Source organism: Artibeus jamaicensis, unplaced genomic scaffold (genome assembly GCF_021234435.1).
Source record: "Artibeus jamaicensis isolate MK-2021 breed Jamaican fruit bat unplaced genomic scaffold, CSHL_Jam_final scaffold_3151, whole genome shotgun sequence".
Classification (NCBI taxonomy): domain Eukaryota; kingdom Metazoa; phylum Chordata; class Mammalia; order Chiroptera; family Phyllostomidae; genus Artibeus; species Artibeus jamaicensis.
The window spans coordinates 6644398-6658645 of NW_026522037.1; the positions used below are offsets into that span (position 1 = coordinate 6644398).

Here is a 14248-nt window from a genome sequence, read left to right on the forward strand (position 1 = left end):
CCAGCCAAGGAAACAGCAGATCCCATCCCTGTCTCAGGGCCGCTCCCGGGAATGTGCCTGTTGGATAGAGTATATGGAGGACTTATGCAGGAAACAGAATATGGGGCGGCATCCATCCCGATCATTTGTTTTCTTTGAATTGTTTCTTTCAAGTGTGTCTCATTAAATGCACCTAAGTTTTAGGAGCCCGGGAAGCAAGCCCGCTGCTTTCCTGTTTTACAGATATGGAGGCTGAGCTTGCTAGCTCTCCAGGCCTGGCCAGTGTCGCGTGGCTTGGAACCATCCTACGAGAAATTAAGCCCGCTGTGCCCAGTGCATCCCCTTCCTCTGCCCTGGGTGCCTGGCTGACTCACTCACTCACGGAGAATCCACTGGTAATAACTCTAAGGAGGCTGTTGAAAGAATCTCAACCTTGTCCTTTAGAGCAAGCCCGAGGGGTAGTTGGAGAACACACACAGGCCCTGCTCCTTCCCCCAGCAATTCACTGATGTGGGAGATTATCTATATTTTAGGTCAACTGTCAAAATAGATTCTGATCTGCAGAGACCCAGCCAATCAGGAATGTGGTGTAGCCATACCGGGTGCCAGGACTTTCAACAGAAACGCACTGGGACTCCCATTGGAGTTCAGCTGCCCTTCAGCGCCACCCCCACGGCGCAGGAGTGGCCGGGACTGGTGGGGAATTACCAGCCCGCTGGCTCTCTCTGGCTCTCCAGCCGCTGGCGCTGAGCTTCCTTGTTTACTTATTTAGAGCCCAGCAGAGGAAGTGGTAAAGGAAACTTGCTGAGTCGTTTTCTGAGAAGAGACCATATTTGCTTGCAGAGGAAGCGTTGCTTTCTGGGATCTGGCTACAGCAGAAAGGACGTTGGCTCCCACAGGGCCATTCCCGAGGGTCACTGGGAGTTGGAAGAGCCGAGGACACCCCCACGCTCTGGATCTGGGGCTCTCTGTCCATGGGTGCTGCACCCACGCTCAGCTTGTGAGTTTCCCCCCAGGAGAGCAGCCATGGCGTTGAGAAATGTGCCCTTCCGCTCAGAGGTCCTGACCTGGGACCCCGACAGCCTGGCGGAGTATTTCAGGAAGGTGAGCCTCGCTCTTCGTTGGTGGTGGGGCTGGCACTGTCCTCGGCGGGCTGGACGGAGGCTTGGAGGTGGAGTCCAGGCAGATAGGAGAGGTGTAAAAGATGGCAGCCACCGAGTGAGGGCTGCAGACCTGTCTGCACCACTGAGTGCTCCGGCAATGAGATCGCGGGAGAAGGGCGGCTCCCACTACGACGAGCCAGGGCCTGCGATGCGCTCTCCAGGCAGCGGTCCATTTAACACTGTCTGCCCCCCTGGCTCGGCTGCAAAACAAGCTCAGGGAGGTTACATGGCCCAAAGCCCTGGGGACTACATGTGACAGAGGCAGGATTCCGGTCACCTGTCTGGGGTCAAAGTCCGTGCTCCGAGATGTGGAACTGCTATAACTGCGATCAAGGCTACTCATTAGAGAGGGAGGAATGGGGGCCTGGGCGCGGGGCAAAGGAAAGGCAGGGCGGGAGGGGGGAGACGACTATGATGAGCGATGCTGGAGGTAGCGCCTGGGCCATCATTGCTGGTGACCTGGAGAGAGGGTTCCTCGAGCCCTTATGTGGGACAGGGTCTCCTTGGAGCTTCATGAGAGCGTTGAGAGGCAGGTCCGAAAACTGGAACGAGCCCAGGTTATGGCTGGGGAAGCTGTCTCCTGCAGAGGCTGCGCCTGAGCCAGGCAGGGTCAGCGGCCGAGCTATAGCAGAGCTGAGTCCAGAATGTTGGTGTCCGTCCCTTCCAGCCTTGGGGATGCTCAAAGACCCCCATGCTTGGTCATCTGCTGGGCGGGCCCCACGTTGCATATCTGCTTGGGCAGATCTCAAGCCATGTGACTGAGTTAGGGACCCCCGTCCCTGTGCAAGGGGTATGGTATCTTGTGGGGGGACATTTGACCTATCTGAGGAGGCTGGCACCCTAGTCCATTGGTACTCTAGACCATCACACAGATCAGAGTTTAAAGTCAAGGCCTTAGAGACCATGTAAGCTCAATGTTCTGCTTTCCCTGGAGGTAGGACAGGCTCCTTGGGGCGCGGAGCCAAACCCGGGTCTTTGGGGGACCAAAGCATTGACTGTCACAGCTGTCCCCCCCCCCAACGTAAAGAAGAAACGTATGAGGATGCCGGACCAGGTGTGGCAGGAGGGAGGCAGAGCTGAGACCCTGCTATGCATCACTGTGTGTGCATCTCGTTTTCATTCCTTTCCCTCTGAAAGGTCAGGGTCAACTCGGGTCTCCACATTGCGGGCATCAAGAGGGCCGGGGCACCGGACTCTCCAAGAGTATTTCTAACTGCTTTTCTTAAATGGAGACCAAATAAACTGGGGGCAACCAGTGAAATCTGTCAAGGTGCTATCAAGTGGCGTGTTAGCTCTGTACAGAAAGGGGAGAAGAATTGAGAATGAGGGAGGGAAACCAGGGGACGGGCTGGGAGGCCCGGATGGGCTCCGTTGCAATGTGTAAAGGGGAACGCACGACCCAGCCCAGCGACAGGAGGATCCAGCAGCCACGCTCCCTTAGCACAGGGAGGTGGGCTACAGGTTGGGGTGGTTCAGGGCGAGGGGTCGCTGCCTGGGCTGGGGGAGGGGAGCACTTTCTTCTCGGAAACTCTGAACCCTGGGACAAGTCCTCAGCACCCGAACAGGCTTCCCCTCCCAGAACAAAACAAGGAAACAAGGAGACTGAGGTGCATCTGTGATCCGGAAGACCCCTCCCCACCCGGCCCCCGACAGAGACTCAGATAAACACCTTTCAAATCCTGAGCACCACGGTCCCCCAGAGAGAAATTACCAAGTGCGTTACCACAGAGTTATCTGGGGATAGATCCCAGGTGTGGCATCTCATATTTAAAAGATTGATTGGCAGGTGTGATTTCTAACGAAACGGGGCTGTCGGGACCCTCCCTGGGAACACCTGAATCCTGGCTGTGCCCCTTGCTAGCTGGGTGACGTTGCCTTAGTTACTTGACCTCTCTGTGCCTCATCAGTAAAACAGGGTTACCAGCAGTAATGAGCCTTGTGGGGAGGTTGGGGGAATGAAAGGAAGGAACGCGTGTGATGCGTGCAGCAGAGAGAGGGGCCATTTCCGTTCGAGCTTCCATTTTTCCTGCTCCAGTCGCCGGACCCCAGCAGCTCGGCAGGTCTCCTCACCGCTCAGCTCATCCTCTGTCTGGGACGGAAGCCCCAGGAGGACTTGGGTCCTGTTTTGTTTTTCTTTAACCCTTCCAGAGCCTTTTGACTTGGCAGGAGAGCATCTCTGGGCCGTGCACTGGACAGGGCTCTGCTCGGAGCCAAAAGTTCTAATCCCAGCCGTGTTCCCCACTCACTGAGTGACGGTGGGCCCCCGGCTTTGGGCCTCTCAGGGCCTCAGCTGTCCCATCCGCCACACCGGGCGCCTGCTCTTGACCGGTGCCCGCCCAAGCAGGGTGCTAAGTCCAGATATTGTTGGATCAGAATCAGACTTCCGCCAGGCCCCAGACTACAGGGCTGTCTGTCTGTCTGTCTAGAGTTGAAGCCAGCACTCTGCACACCCAGAGATTCTCCTGATAATGACGACAGAGAAAATGACGCATTAAAGGCAGCTGACTATCCCAAGAACCACGTACAGCCCAGAGCCTGCAGATGAGAGGGATGCTCAGGGGTGCCTGGACGCAGCTGGTTTCCCACCCTGACCTCTAAACCAGCTCCTTCTGAGCTTTCTAACGCTCGTCCTGCCCTTCCCAGCCAAGGGAAACCGTTGTGACAACGGTTGTGCTTACTTCGTAGCCACCCTGGCCATAAGGAAAGGCCCTGCTTTTAAATCTGTACCCGAAGGAGGCTGCCACAAGCTGTGAGACCCAGCAACAGCGAGGGGGACTTAGGACCCTCGGGGACAAACATTTAACCTCAAATATGCCGTCCTCCAACTTCAAATTAGAGACATTTCCAGTGCACATTCAAATGCTACCGAAGACGCCCGACAGGACTGTCGACTGATATGGCTCTTTAGGAAGGTGACCAAGACCCTCAAAATGATGATCCTGTGGATCCTGTGACTCTACCCTGAGAGTGGAACTTAAACAACTATGTCAAGGCGAAGAAAACGAGACCGGATGCGAAAGAATGTCTGCGGGGCCCCGGGTTTTGACCTGGGTGGTGTAATAAGCTGTGCTTCACCTTGTTCCCCTGTACTTACGGCACGTCGCCTACAATGTCATTAACAAATAAGGGGTCGCTCCTGACAGGGACATGAAAGCCTCGGCTGCAACCCGGTTGTCATCTCTGTCACCTACCACCCGTGGGACCTCATGCCATTTACTCGACTCTGCGAGCCTTGGCCTCTCCCTCTGAAACGTGTCAGGATTAAACGGGTTTGGCTGGTGTAACTGGTGGAAGCAGCACCTGCCTGGGAGGGATGGAGCGTCGGGTCGTTTCCAGCAGTTGCCATTCTTATTACTGGGGCTGCAGTTTGGGGAACCACCTGAATGTCTAGCGATAAGGGAAAAATTAAACTCCTGTTTATAGTAAGTTTGCAATAACAGGAGGCAGTGCTTAGATGATCCCTTCAAGGTAATTTTCGGAGACAAGTCAGGCTAACGAGATCGAATATCAATGATAACCAAGTAAAACCATGGATGGGAGCACACCGCCCTGTTCCCCGAGGCTGCCTTTGGGAGGCGAGACAGTGGGTGCTACTTAGTTTCTTCTTTCTACTCCTCTGGGACGTCTGTGTGGCCCCGAAGGCACTCTTTCTGTTGGGTTGGCCCCGGGCCGTGGACCGAGGCAAGTTCTCCATTTCAGAGAGTCCCAAGGGATTAGTGAAAGCAGGGCTGAGGGAGGGGCTGGCCCCTCCGTTCGACAGGGGAGGGACCGGGGAGTCTGGCTAGCCACAAGTACCACAAATTGCTACCTTTCCGGGGTAGGCAAGGGAGGGGAACCAGTGGCACGGCCTGCCGGCACTCACAGCACCTTCCTCTCTTCGTTGCAGCTGAACTACAAGGACTGTGAAAAGGCCGTGAAGAAGCATCACATCGATGGACCTCGTTTTTTGGTAAGTGCTGCCAGTCCGACGCGTGGTGACAGAAGCTGTTCTGTCCCATAACCAATGGCTGCAGGGTCAGCTTGCATGAGGATGCCCAGGGTCAACGCCTGTCTGCCAGGATCTAAACACCACCCTTTGCCTCCTTCCGAGGTTTCGTAGGAACCCTCTCTCCTCACCTCCCAGCATCCTCCCATGCAGGACACCTGCCAGAAAGGCGCCAGTACCAAGGCACATTCCAAAGTCCAAGTACAAAGAAGAAATCCAAGTGTGGTTAAAACCACCCCTCTCCCCCACACACCTCTTGAACATCTAGTCACAGTCCACTCACACTTGGAGAAGTCCGAGGGGAAAAAGACCGCCTGGGAGGACAGAAGATTCTCTTTTCCCGTCTCTCATTCTGGGGTACATGCTCACAGAGTGGAATGAAGATTATTCCAAACAATATTCCTCATTATTCCAATTACGTTTCTGTTTCTTGCTACTAAATTCACAATTAGTTTTGTGCCAATTAAACACCTGTACTATGGCTCTTTCCACTCCATTAGGTTGCAAACCATTTCAAGTGTAGACTAAGATACAGCCGCCTGTTCAGGATCAGCCACCGGATAGAAGGCACACAGTTCTAACGGGGGCAATAGAAGCAGTAGCCACTGGCTGGGGATGTGGTCTGGGCGTCTCCCCCGAAATGACACCTTTGCCCATGGGAAAGAGACAGACCCTGACCACGCAGATCTGTCTCTTCCGGGCACACTGCTTCACCCTTGAAACAAGACTTCAAAGGTCTCTCGGAGTAGACGTTTTTGATTTGGATCGGGAATGAGGAGGGCAACCTGGGTTTCCCTGCAAGGTCTAGTCCATTGGGCCATGAGACTCCAGGGCTGGAAGGGGCCAGAGAAGTCATGCGCTAGCTTTCTGCCCGGCACACCGACCCATTTCCTGTGTTGTATCCCTGCCGCCCACATCTACTTGAATCCCTTCAGGGATGGTAAGCTCACTACCACCTACAGTCATTTGCCCTTGTTGGGCGTCTCTCAAGTCTCAGGCTGAGACCAGACCTGAGTCCCTGTGGGTCTGAATTCCACTACTTTGCATTCATGTGCCAAACTGGACAAGTTTATTTGTGGTTCCATGTACATCAGTCATTCATGGACCCACCCATTCCCTTGGCAAGCATTTTCTTGACTTCCTTTCACACAACACCATGCCATTCCATGTGCTTGGAATGGAGAGATGATTAAGATGGGGTTTCTGCCTCCCAGAAGCTTATTTTAGGGCAGAAAGGGCCCTTTGGGTTCCAACCAGCTCGTCTGCAATTGAGGAACAGCATAGCGTGACTTGTTCTCAGTCACACAGCTAGTAATTGGACTTGAGCACATCTCTGATATAGCCTAACACTGCGTGAGCCTTTAACAATACCACTTCTTCACTCTGAGCTTTGCGCCAGTAGAATTCCTGGAGTTTCATTGTGGTGTTGTTCTTGCAAATTGCTGCCAAATCTGAATGTTTCCTTCTGGTGCCTGTAGCACTGAGAACAAAGACTTACTGGGGCCAGCGGGACGTGGGGGGCATGTTTGAGGATGGTCCCGGGGGCAGCCCTGATGCCCTGCCGCACCTGGAAGGAGCGCTTGCCCTCTCTGAGCCTCCCCTCGCTCCCTCCTCTGCTGACTGAACACACGGAACTGGGTTGTCCTCCCTCCCGGGCCTGTGGGTCCCCCCTGGCACGTGCCATGTGCGTTTCAGGCCTGTTGGGGTAGGGCTGTTTCCTGGGTTGAGAAATGGTATCTGAGCTACTTCATCTCCTCTGCTCCCATATCTGGAGCTCAGCAGACACGCCATGTATCCCGATCATTGTGTAAATGGGGAAGTAGAAAGGGAGGCCTCAGAGCCAGTGGGGCAGGGAGCAGAGCCCAGCGCCTGCCCCGGCTTCTGCCGAAACCCACCCCCTGCCACAGGTTCCCTGGATGCACTGTGAGCTCTGATGTGAGCTCTAACCTCTTGTCCGTCATCCCTGCTAGCTTAATAGTACCCAGGACCATTCTCCTGTTAGAAGCAAAAGTAAAAGGCTCTTGTCTTTTCCCTTCTCTCGCTCCCTTCCTCTCTTCCTTCCTTCTTCTGCAGCCTAGGAGCTAGCGGTGGGCCCCTTGAATTTGTCTTGCTAGCATTTTGGTTTCTAGTAAGAAGGGCGAGATCTTTTCTTATGGGAAACAGGGGTTCTCTGCTTCCAGAAGGTTGAAGAAAAAGAGGAAATGTACTAGGAAGGTGTATGGTGCATGCAACAGAAACCTAACCACATTGGGGTTTATCTTTCTCAAGTGATAAGAAATCTAGAGGTGGGTGCTTGTGGCTGGTGAGCTGCCAAAGGAAGTCGTTGAGAACCTAGGCTCCATCCAGCTTATGGAAAAAGCCTGTGGCTTCCTTCTGTCCTAGTGGTTGCAAGGTGGCTGCTCCATATTTGAGCATCACATCTGCATTCCAGGTGGGAGGAAGCGGGGAAGGGCAGAGGGTAAAAGGTGTGAAAGTGCATGGGGAATACCTCACCTTCCCTTGTTTTCGGGAAAGCAGTAACCTCCAGAAGCTCTGTCCACTAGAACTCAATTATGGCTCACCGGTCACACTGAGCCCTGTGACCTCAACCCTCTGTGAGAAAGTCTAGCAGGGGCGTCCAACTTTTTGGCATCTCCAGGCTACACTGGAAGAAGAGTTGTCTTGGGCCACACATTAAGGACACAAACAGTAATGAAAACTGATGAGCAAAAAAAAAAAAAGGATTTAAGGAAATTCACAATTTTGTGTTGGGCTGCATTCCTAGCCATTCTGGGCTTCGCGTGACCCACAGACCGTGGGTTGGATGCCCCTGGCAGGGTGTTACGTGTTTTGAACGGGGCACCTTTGCTGCTCCGAGCAAGAGCCAAGTCCTGTCCATAAAGGAAGAAAGAGAGAATGGGTATTGGGTGTTCAAGCAGCAGTGTCGCTTCAGCCACATCGCCCTTCCCTGCGGGGCCCGGTGCAGCTTTCCCGTCCCCCGGGCCCATCTGGAGGATGCACTAGGCACAGAGTCATGTCCCGGCGGAGCCACAGGTCTAACTCCAAGTCATCACACAGGCAGCTCCGAGTCTGCGGAAGGTGTTTAAAGGAGGTGGAGGAGGCGCTTACCTCACACAGCAGAGCTCCCCAGAACGCGTCTCTCGTCTTTCCTCCCAGTTCCTGTCCCTGATCTAAGGGGCTGGCTCTCCCCTAAACGCCTGCCGCTCTGTGCCTCCAGCCATGGTCACGGCCACCTTCTCCTGTGCAGTCACTCTCTTCCTGCAGTTCCCTCACTTATGTCCCCAACGCAGCAAAACCGAAGGTGGGGGCCGGCTGCCCTGCCCTCAGCTCTCACCCCTCTGGCAGCCTCCAGGAAACCCTCCGCTCATCCTGCCACCCTCTGGACAGGAGTCTCAGAGCGTCCCTGGGAGGGGGTGGTTATGGAGGGAGGAGACACCACAGCTCAGCGACGTTTAAAAAAAGAGAAGGAAGTTTAGAAGCTTGACCCAAAGCCTGATTTTCTCAGGACTCTTGGCAGACACGCGCCCCAGCCCCGCTGCGTGGTCTGAGGACTGAGTTGGTCACTGCTCCTAAGAGCAGGGGCAGATGAGTCTGCCGCACCCATGGCTCCCATGCCCCTGTGCCTGCACCAGAGGGGCTCCAAGGGCAGCAGGCCAGCCCTTTCTGGGGGCAGCAGGAAACCGTCCAGGTGTCTCTCAGCCCAGGGGGAGAGAAAGCACAGACCTAACCTCAGAGAGCCAGCCAGACCCCAGCTGCTCCCTCCCCCGAGGGTAGAATTACTCATCTAACTCCCCCATTTTTCACACTTCTGTGTGGTGTGTGCAACATGGTGTCAAACACATAATATATGTACCATCTCATTCAGTCCTCAGACCCCTGAGAGGTAGCCATTATTACTGAAATGATTCCCATTTTACAGATAAGGAAACTGAGGCTCAGAGCCGCTGAGTGCGTGCCCCAGATCAGATACCTGCTAAGCGAATGAAGCAAGATTCGAACCCAGCTTGCCTGACTCCCAAGCTTCCACCCGGCCTCTGGCCTCGGTTAGAACATGAATGGGGCCCCTTCTTCAGCTCGGCGTGGGTTCTACAAAAAGTGGGCCCGCCCTCTTCTCTTCTGTTTCCAAGCACCCCCACCCCTCCTCTGCCTTTGCAGCCGTCTTCTTCTCTCACCCCCTTCCCCTCTAATACCCGGACCCTCCAAGGGCTCAGACACGGAAGAAGGAAGCCGAGGAAGAAAACAGCACAGGTGCTGTGGAGCAGGGTTCCAACCCGGCTCCATCACCTCCACGCTGACATTCCCTTCACACCTCGGCTTTCACATCTGTGAAATGGGAACACTGGTGGTTCCTCCATTCCTGGGTTGGTGTGAAGATTAGTCAAGGGGCTGTAAGGCAGACGCCCAGCGTCAGTTCTCCACAAATATTATTTCCTTCTTCTTTCCCTTCTTGGTTCCCTCGGGAAAGGCTCTTTACTGCATCTCCAAATGTAGAAAATTCTATCGGTAAGCCTGGTGAAAGAGGCTTCGGGCTATGATGATGGATTCAGGGTACAGGCCCCCTGCCCCCGCTGGCTTCCCATAGCTGCTCAGCACAGACCGAGACCGAGGGGCCCTGGAGTCTGTGGTGAGGGCCTCGGGTGTGAAGAGGGAAGATTTAGCCCGCAAAACAAATTCTGTTTGGTCCTACCATTTAGCTCTCACGTCGTGCAAGTTAAAATTATTTGCTGATAATCTGGAACTCAGGAAATTTCCCCTGAAATGCACATGTCGGTATTCCATTTGAAAAAGCAGGCCAGGCCCGCAGGCTTTTATCCAACATCTGGAAGCTGCCCGCGTTGCGTGAGCGGGCCGGGTGCACTCTGCAGCGTGCTGCAGTCCCCACCACGCCCTATTGTCTCACGCCTGACTCTGCTCCCCGGCCCAGAGCCCTGCTGCCAGTGGGTTCTAACCTGCCGGCATCTTCCTTTCAGAACCTGACAGAAAACGACATCCAGAAGTTTCCTAAGCTCCGGGTGCCGTGAGTATCCCCCTGACTCCTCGGGTGGTTTGGGGGACAGAGGTTGGAATGGGGGGCTGAGTCAGTGATCTATCAGTGTTGGTTTGAAACGGGAAAGCGAGCAGGAAGGGTGAAGTCAAGAGCAACGTGCGGGGAAGAGAAGTTTCATGGCGAGTTGGGAAGAGGAAGTTACAGATCCAGTGCTGCTGGGGTGCCCACTGCCCTGACCGAAGACAAGCCCAGCTCCCAACCGTGTTCTCATTTCCTCCCTCCCCAGTGGGGGGCTGGGCCTCTGAAAACACCTCCAGGGTCAAGCGACCCGAGGTTTCACTGTGGTGTCATCGCTGACTCGGAGATTGCTTAAGTTTCGAACTCAGTAAAATGAGGGAGTTTGGCGTGTGAAGGGGGGCAAGGAATATCGCAGTGTCCGCCAACACTGACTGCTTGGTGGCGGCTGTCGGGGGCGCAACCCGTCACTGGAGTCCAGCGTGGGTGCTGAACGGGAAGGTGGGCGCTCCCAGTGTGCCGTCTGTCCCCACCCTCTAGGGAAGGTCCCGCATCCTCAAATGCCCCTGGGAGCCAGGCGGGTGATACGGGTGTGCAAGATGGGCCAGGTTGAAAAATCCGAAGCCCTGCTGATTTTTTTTCCTTTCATTTGACCACCTTGGACTAAAACATGGGTATGGAGAAACATTTCTCCACTGTAAGAAAAATAATAGCACAATCAGGGTGATCAAAGGGGTGACCAACACGAAACCTTCTTGCCGATGAACAATAGGGCACGGTGGAGACTGGGGCAAATCAGAATTGTATTCTCCGCCCACAGAGAGCGGCAGCTCCTCTTGTCAACGTGGACCCAAGGATGCTCCTTCCCTGAATTTACCAAGAGGAGCTAGATACCTTGGTGTTATGTGACCTCGACTTTTAAACGTTGGCTCAGATGTGGTTAAATACTGTGGGAGCCCGGGGGAATATATCTATGGCTAGGTTTTGTCAGGGGGACCCCGGTTTGAGACGTGCTCTGGACATTTTCTGAGGTCCTTTCCCCTGCTCTGAGGGCCTCAGAGCTTCTCGTAACGGAAGGGAAGGAGGGCGAGGGAGTAGGAGGCCGGGAGGTCTCTGAGGACGTAGGGCTGCTAAAGGAGAAAACTGTGCAAAATAGGACTCGCGGGTTTTCCACGTCTGAAAGGGTAAACAGGGATGAAAAGGGTGAAGATTTGCCTTGGGTGTGCCTATTTCCAGGGGCAATTGTTAAAGAACGCTTATTCTTCCTGAGGGTTTTCTCTGACTACATCTAGCTATGTGAACTGAAATCCAGTGAAAAATTCTAGTGGGGGAGGGGGGATGCAGACAACTGTCCTTGAGCAACAGTAAAAAATATATAAAGGAAAACAGAAAAGGAATTAGGTAAAAAATTCAGTTCCTCAGATACGAGCCACATTCCCAAAGCTGATGGCCACGCAGAACTGGTGCCTTCCGTACTGGACTGTGCAGCCTTGGAATAGTCCTTTGTTTGCAGAAATGAGGTGCTCTAGGAAAGAGACACCACAGCTCTGTCTAAAGATGGGAACTCAACACACCGGGTCAGAACGGGCTGGTGGGGGCGAGTCTGCCTGCAGACGCATTAGGTTTGAACCACACAGTGTTTTAAAACCAAAGACCATTTGACAAAAACCTGGCTTCTCCAGATGCAAATGGAAGAGTGTTCAGTCCAGATCTCGTAGTATACTGTGGGGACACAGTCAGGTGACCTCGAGTGTCTACTGCTCTGTGTGGATGGGGTCTGTGCCCCCCAGTTCACCGCGGTCCCTGCCACTCCCTACCTGCTTCACCCATTTCTGTCACATGAACGGAGACTTTGGCTTTCTGCCCAACGAGAGGTAAGAGACCAGATTTACCCGCCTGTCTGAAGTCACTACATAACCAGACAAAATATATGAAGCCGCTGTTTTTAAGACATTGGGCATCGGATAATGAGAGAAGGAAGACCAGGTAGCTGTTTTCGTGACTGCTCTCCACTCTGAGAGGGTCTCCGGGCCATGGCCCAGAAGGCAGGGGGCCCAGGTAGAGTCTGGTGAACTTGAGTTCACCAGAGTGGACAAGAGGGAGCTGTGGAGAGAGAATGTGCCGGAGAACTGCAAGGGGTCCTGTTCGGCAGAGCTGTGATCAGTGCAGAAAGCTAGGGAGGCCCTCTGACAGGACCCCAAACCGTTGGGGGAGATGGTGTATCTGTCACTGGGCTGGGAATGGCGCCTGTTTTTCCCAGGCAGACTAGAAAAATGTCAGATTCCTCGTCACCGCTAGACTGCACAGAAAGACCTTGCCTTACTAGTGGGCGATGATCAGCCCTAGTCTGAAATAACGTCTGTCCCTACCTAGCAAATCATAAGAGCAAGACTGAAAAAAAAATTAAACTGCCTGCACGTAATGGAACTGCATTCCAAGCAAAGCTCAGAAATATTTACAGGAACATCCATCACCGACCAAGTACTGTTCCCAGTATCGAGCGTCCGATCGAGATGAAACACTATGCACCCAGGAGCTTCTAGAAAAGTATGACCCACGTACGACAACGAGGAAAACCCCGGCAGGAAAGCTGGCCAGGACCACGCAGGCGGGAGAAGCCGTGGGCATGGGTCATGTCCCTGCAGTCCCCGGGTTCGAAAAGTGAAGCTGAGGCATGAAAAATGCAAAAGGGCCCACGTAGAACTTCTGGAGATAAAAACTATCATGCTGGGAATAAAAAGTGCACCGACCACCCGGGGTTTAACAGCAGATGAGACCCTGAGGAAGAAGATACTTGTAAATGTGAAGACACTGCCATGGCAACCGTCTGAAATGAAGTGCACAGGACAGTTAAAAAAGAACAACGCAGGGAGCGTCGGGGACTGTAGGGAACGGCCGGCAGTGGAATTTCAACTTCCTCGGACATGTGGGGTTAAAGTCCAGAGCAGAGAAAAGACTGTGGAGGAAACCTACGTCAGCGTCAACGGGTCAGGAGGCAAGTTAGAGGAAATGATGGGGAACAGTCAAATGCCCGGGAAAAGGGCGCGCTGTTCTTATCATTTAATGCAAAGTTTCCGCGAATGCAATACCACATTTTGACTAATTATTCTGTCCCGATAAAGGGGGAGGATGAAAGAATAGACAGGCACGGGCTGCGGAGCAAGGGAGTCCCGGGTTCGAAGGCCGGCTCTACCTCCTGCCCGCGGTGGGTGGCGTGTTGGGCAGTCACTTCCACTCTCTGGGCCTCGGCTCCCTCGTCTATGCAGGGGAAGGACGGACCCTTGGGGATTTTCAAGGAGGCGGCCCACACGGGTTGCCCGGTACCATCCTTGACGCATGTCGACAGTCAATACGTACTCATTCCAGTCCCTTGTACGTAGCTGCATTGTCTGTGAGCATTACCCTGAAGGGCTAGGGGGCGGACGCTGTATTTCTGTGCAGCCGACCGAAACAAGATCACACTGCTCTGAATCTCTCTACTTCCTTCCCCCACGATCAAAAGTGAAAAAAGATCAGCATTGAGCAGGTTTTGTCAGAATGCGGATCCTGGTGAGAAGGGCCGTCTCTGTTGACAGAGGTGGCCAGTCTCCCAGAGACACCTCGAGTTCCTTCAAATGGGGAAACAGAGTCCCCTGGGACAGGGCGCAGCTCCAAGCCAGTCCACAGCTGAGCAGGAGCTGAGTGTACCCGTCCAGAAGGCGTTCAAGCCCGCTGACACCCACTGGGAGGTTATTTTTTTAAAAAACGTATTAGAAGTTTTATATTTAAATGAATATGAGGGCTGACACCTGGCCTGAGGTCAGAGAGAGGGTCCTGCCCTGGGGGTAGGACACTGCAGGCAGACCCCAGGCGGGGACCCCACCTGTGTTTCTAACATCACCAGGGGAGGCCTTGGCCTGAGAAGTCAGACCGGCCCGGCCCCACTGTGCACTGAACTGGGGGTGCAAGGGGCCAGGAACCAGGTCATGGCAGGGTTCCCCTGGCGGCAATCGCCCAACTGCCTGCCAGAGGGTTCGGCCCCTCTTCTTGAACCTGTTTATTCCCAAAACGAGGCAAAGCAGAGACCTGTGTCTACCAGCTGCCCCTAAAACGAGGCAAAGCAGAGACCTGTGTCTACCA

General features: G+C 54.1%; 1 protein-coding gene across 1 annotated transcript in view; it reads left to right on the forward strand.

Moving 5' to 3' along the window:
* Positions 1-698: 698 nt before the first annotated feature.
* LCP2 (lymphocyte cytosolic protein 2) overlaps positions 699-14248 on the forward strand; it is a 37436-nt gene continuing 23886 nt past the window's right edge. Inside the window, exons 1-3 of the mRNA XM_037127946.2 lie at positions 699-1083; positions 5029-5091; positions 10098-10144. Of these exons, the coding sequence (XP_036983841.2) occupies positions 1006-1083; positions 5029-5091; positions 10098-10144 (188 nt within the window). The 5' untranslated portion in view covers positions 699-1005. The remainder of the gene's footprint in view (positions 1084-5028; positions 5092-10097; positions 10145-14248) is intronic.